The 653-nt window shown below is 45.5% G+C and overlaps 1 protein-coding gene across 2 annotated transcripts in view; it reads right to left on the bottom strand.

Annotated features, from left to right (window-relative positions):
* The window catches only part of CIT (citron rho-interacting serine/threonine kinase), a 73,099-nt gene extending 72,651 nt beyond the window's left edge, over window positions 1–448 (bottom strand). For both annotated transcript variants that reach the window (XM_009330819.1, XM_009330820.1), the window contains exon 1: window positions 353–448. In XM_009330819.1, the coding sequence (XP_009329094.1) occupies window positions 353–448 (96 nt within the window). The remainder of the gene's footprint in view (window positions 1–352) is intronic.
* Between the last annotated feature and the right edge of the window lie 205 nt (window positions 449–653).

Below are 653 nucleotides of genomic sequence, written 5' to 3'. Positions count from 1 at the left end.
TAGCAGCTGGTTAGGTAAATCCATCTCGTGACAAACCCTCAGCTACATCACCCATGAAAAAACTACAGATTACAGGGCACAGGATACAACATTTCATCTTCATGTGGGAAAATCCACTCAGGCTAAAACATTAACAGATACACATAAACATAAGACTCTCCACTGAGCTTTGTGCAAACTAGATACACGCTTTGAACTTCAACAAGTTATCCCCTTCTTTTACCCCTTCCTCCAAAGGGCCGCGCAGGCACGCTTTGAGTGCCCACATGAACAAGCAAAACTGCGTTTTGATACGCTGGGTATGGACACAAACGAAACCCAGATCGGTAATCCCACGCCAGATGCTCTTTACCTGAAAGAGCAGATTTAGCCGAGAAATTCGGCTGGTGATGGGCTCCATCGGTCCTGCCTCTACCAGATTTCGGGCGCCGCATTTAAACTTCAACATCTTTATAGATTATCTTGTAGAAAAGATCACCTGAAAAAGAGAACCGGGACTTTCAAGCAGAGGCAATAACAAAGGGGGTGGGGGCACATAATTTACGCAACACTTGTATTTCCCTGGAGACAACATTTATCGAAACTAGCAAGTTTGAACGCATCCGGAGTGTAACAGCAATTAACGCGTTTTCTGGGAAAGGCGGGGAGAGGGA

Source organism: Pygoscelis adeliae, unplaced genomic scaffold (genome assembly GCF_000699105.1).
Source record: "Pygoscelis adeliae isolate BGI_AS28 unplaced genomic scaffold, ASM69910v1 Scaffold358, whole genome shotgun sequence".
Taxonomy (NCBI): domain Eukaryota; kingdom Metazoa; phylum Chordata; class Aves; order Sphenisciformes; family Spheniscidae; genus Pygoscelis; species Pygoscelis adeliae.
Note: the sequence above shows the minus strand (reverse complement) of the source record. Positions and strands in the feature narration are given on the sequence as shown.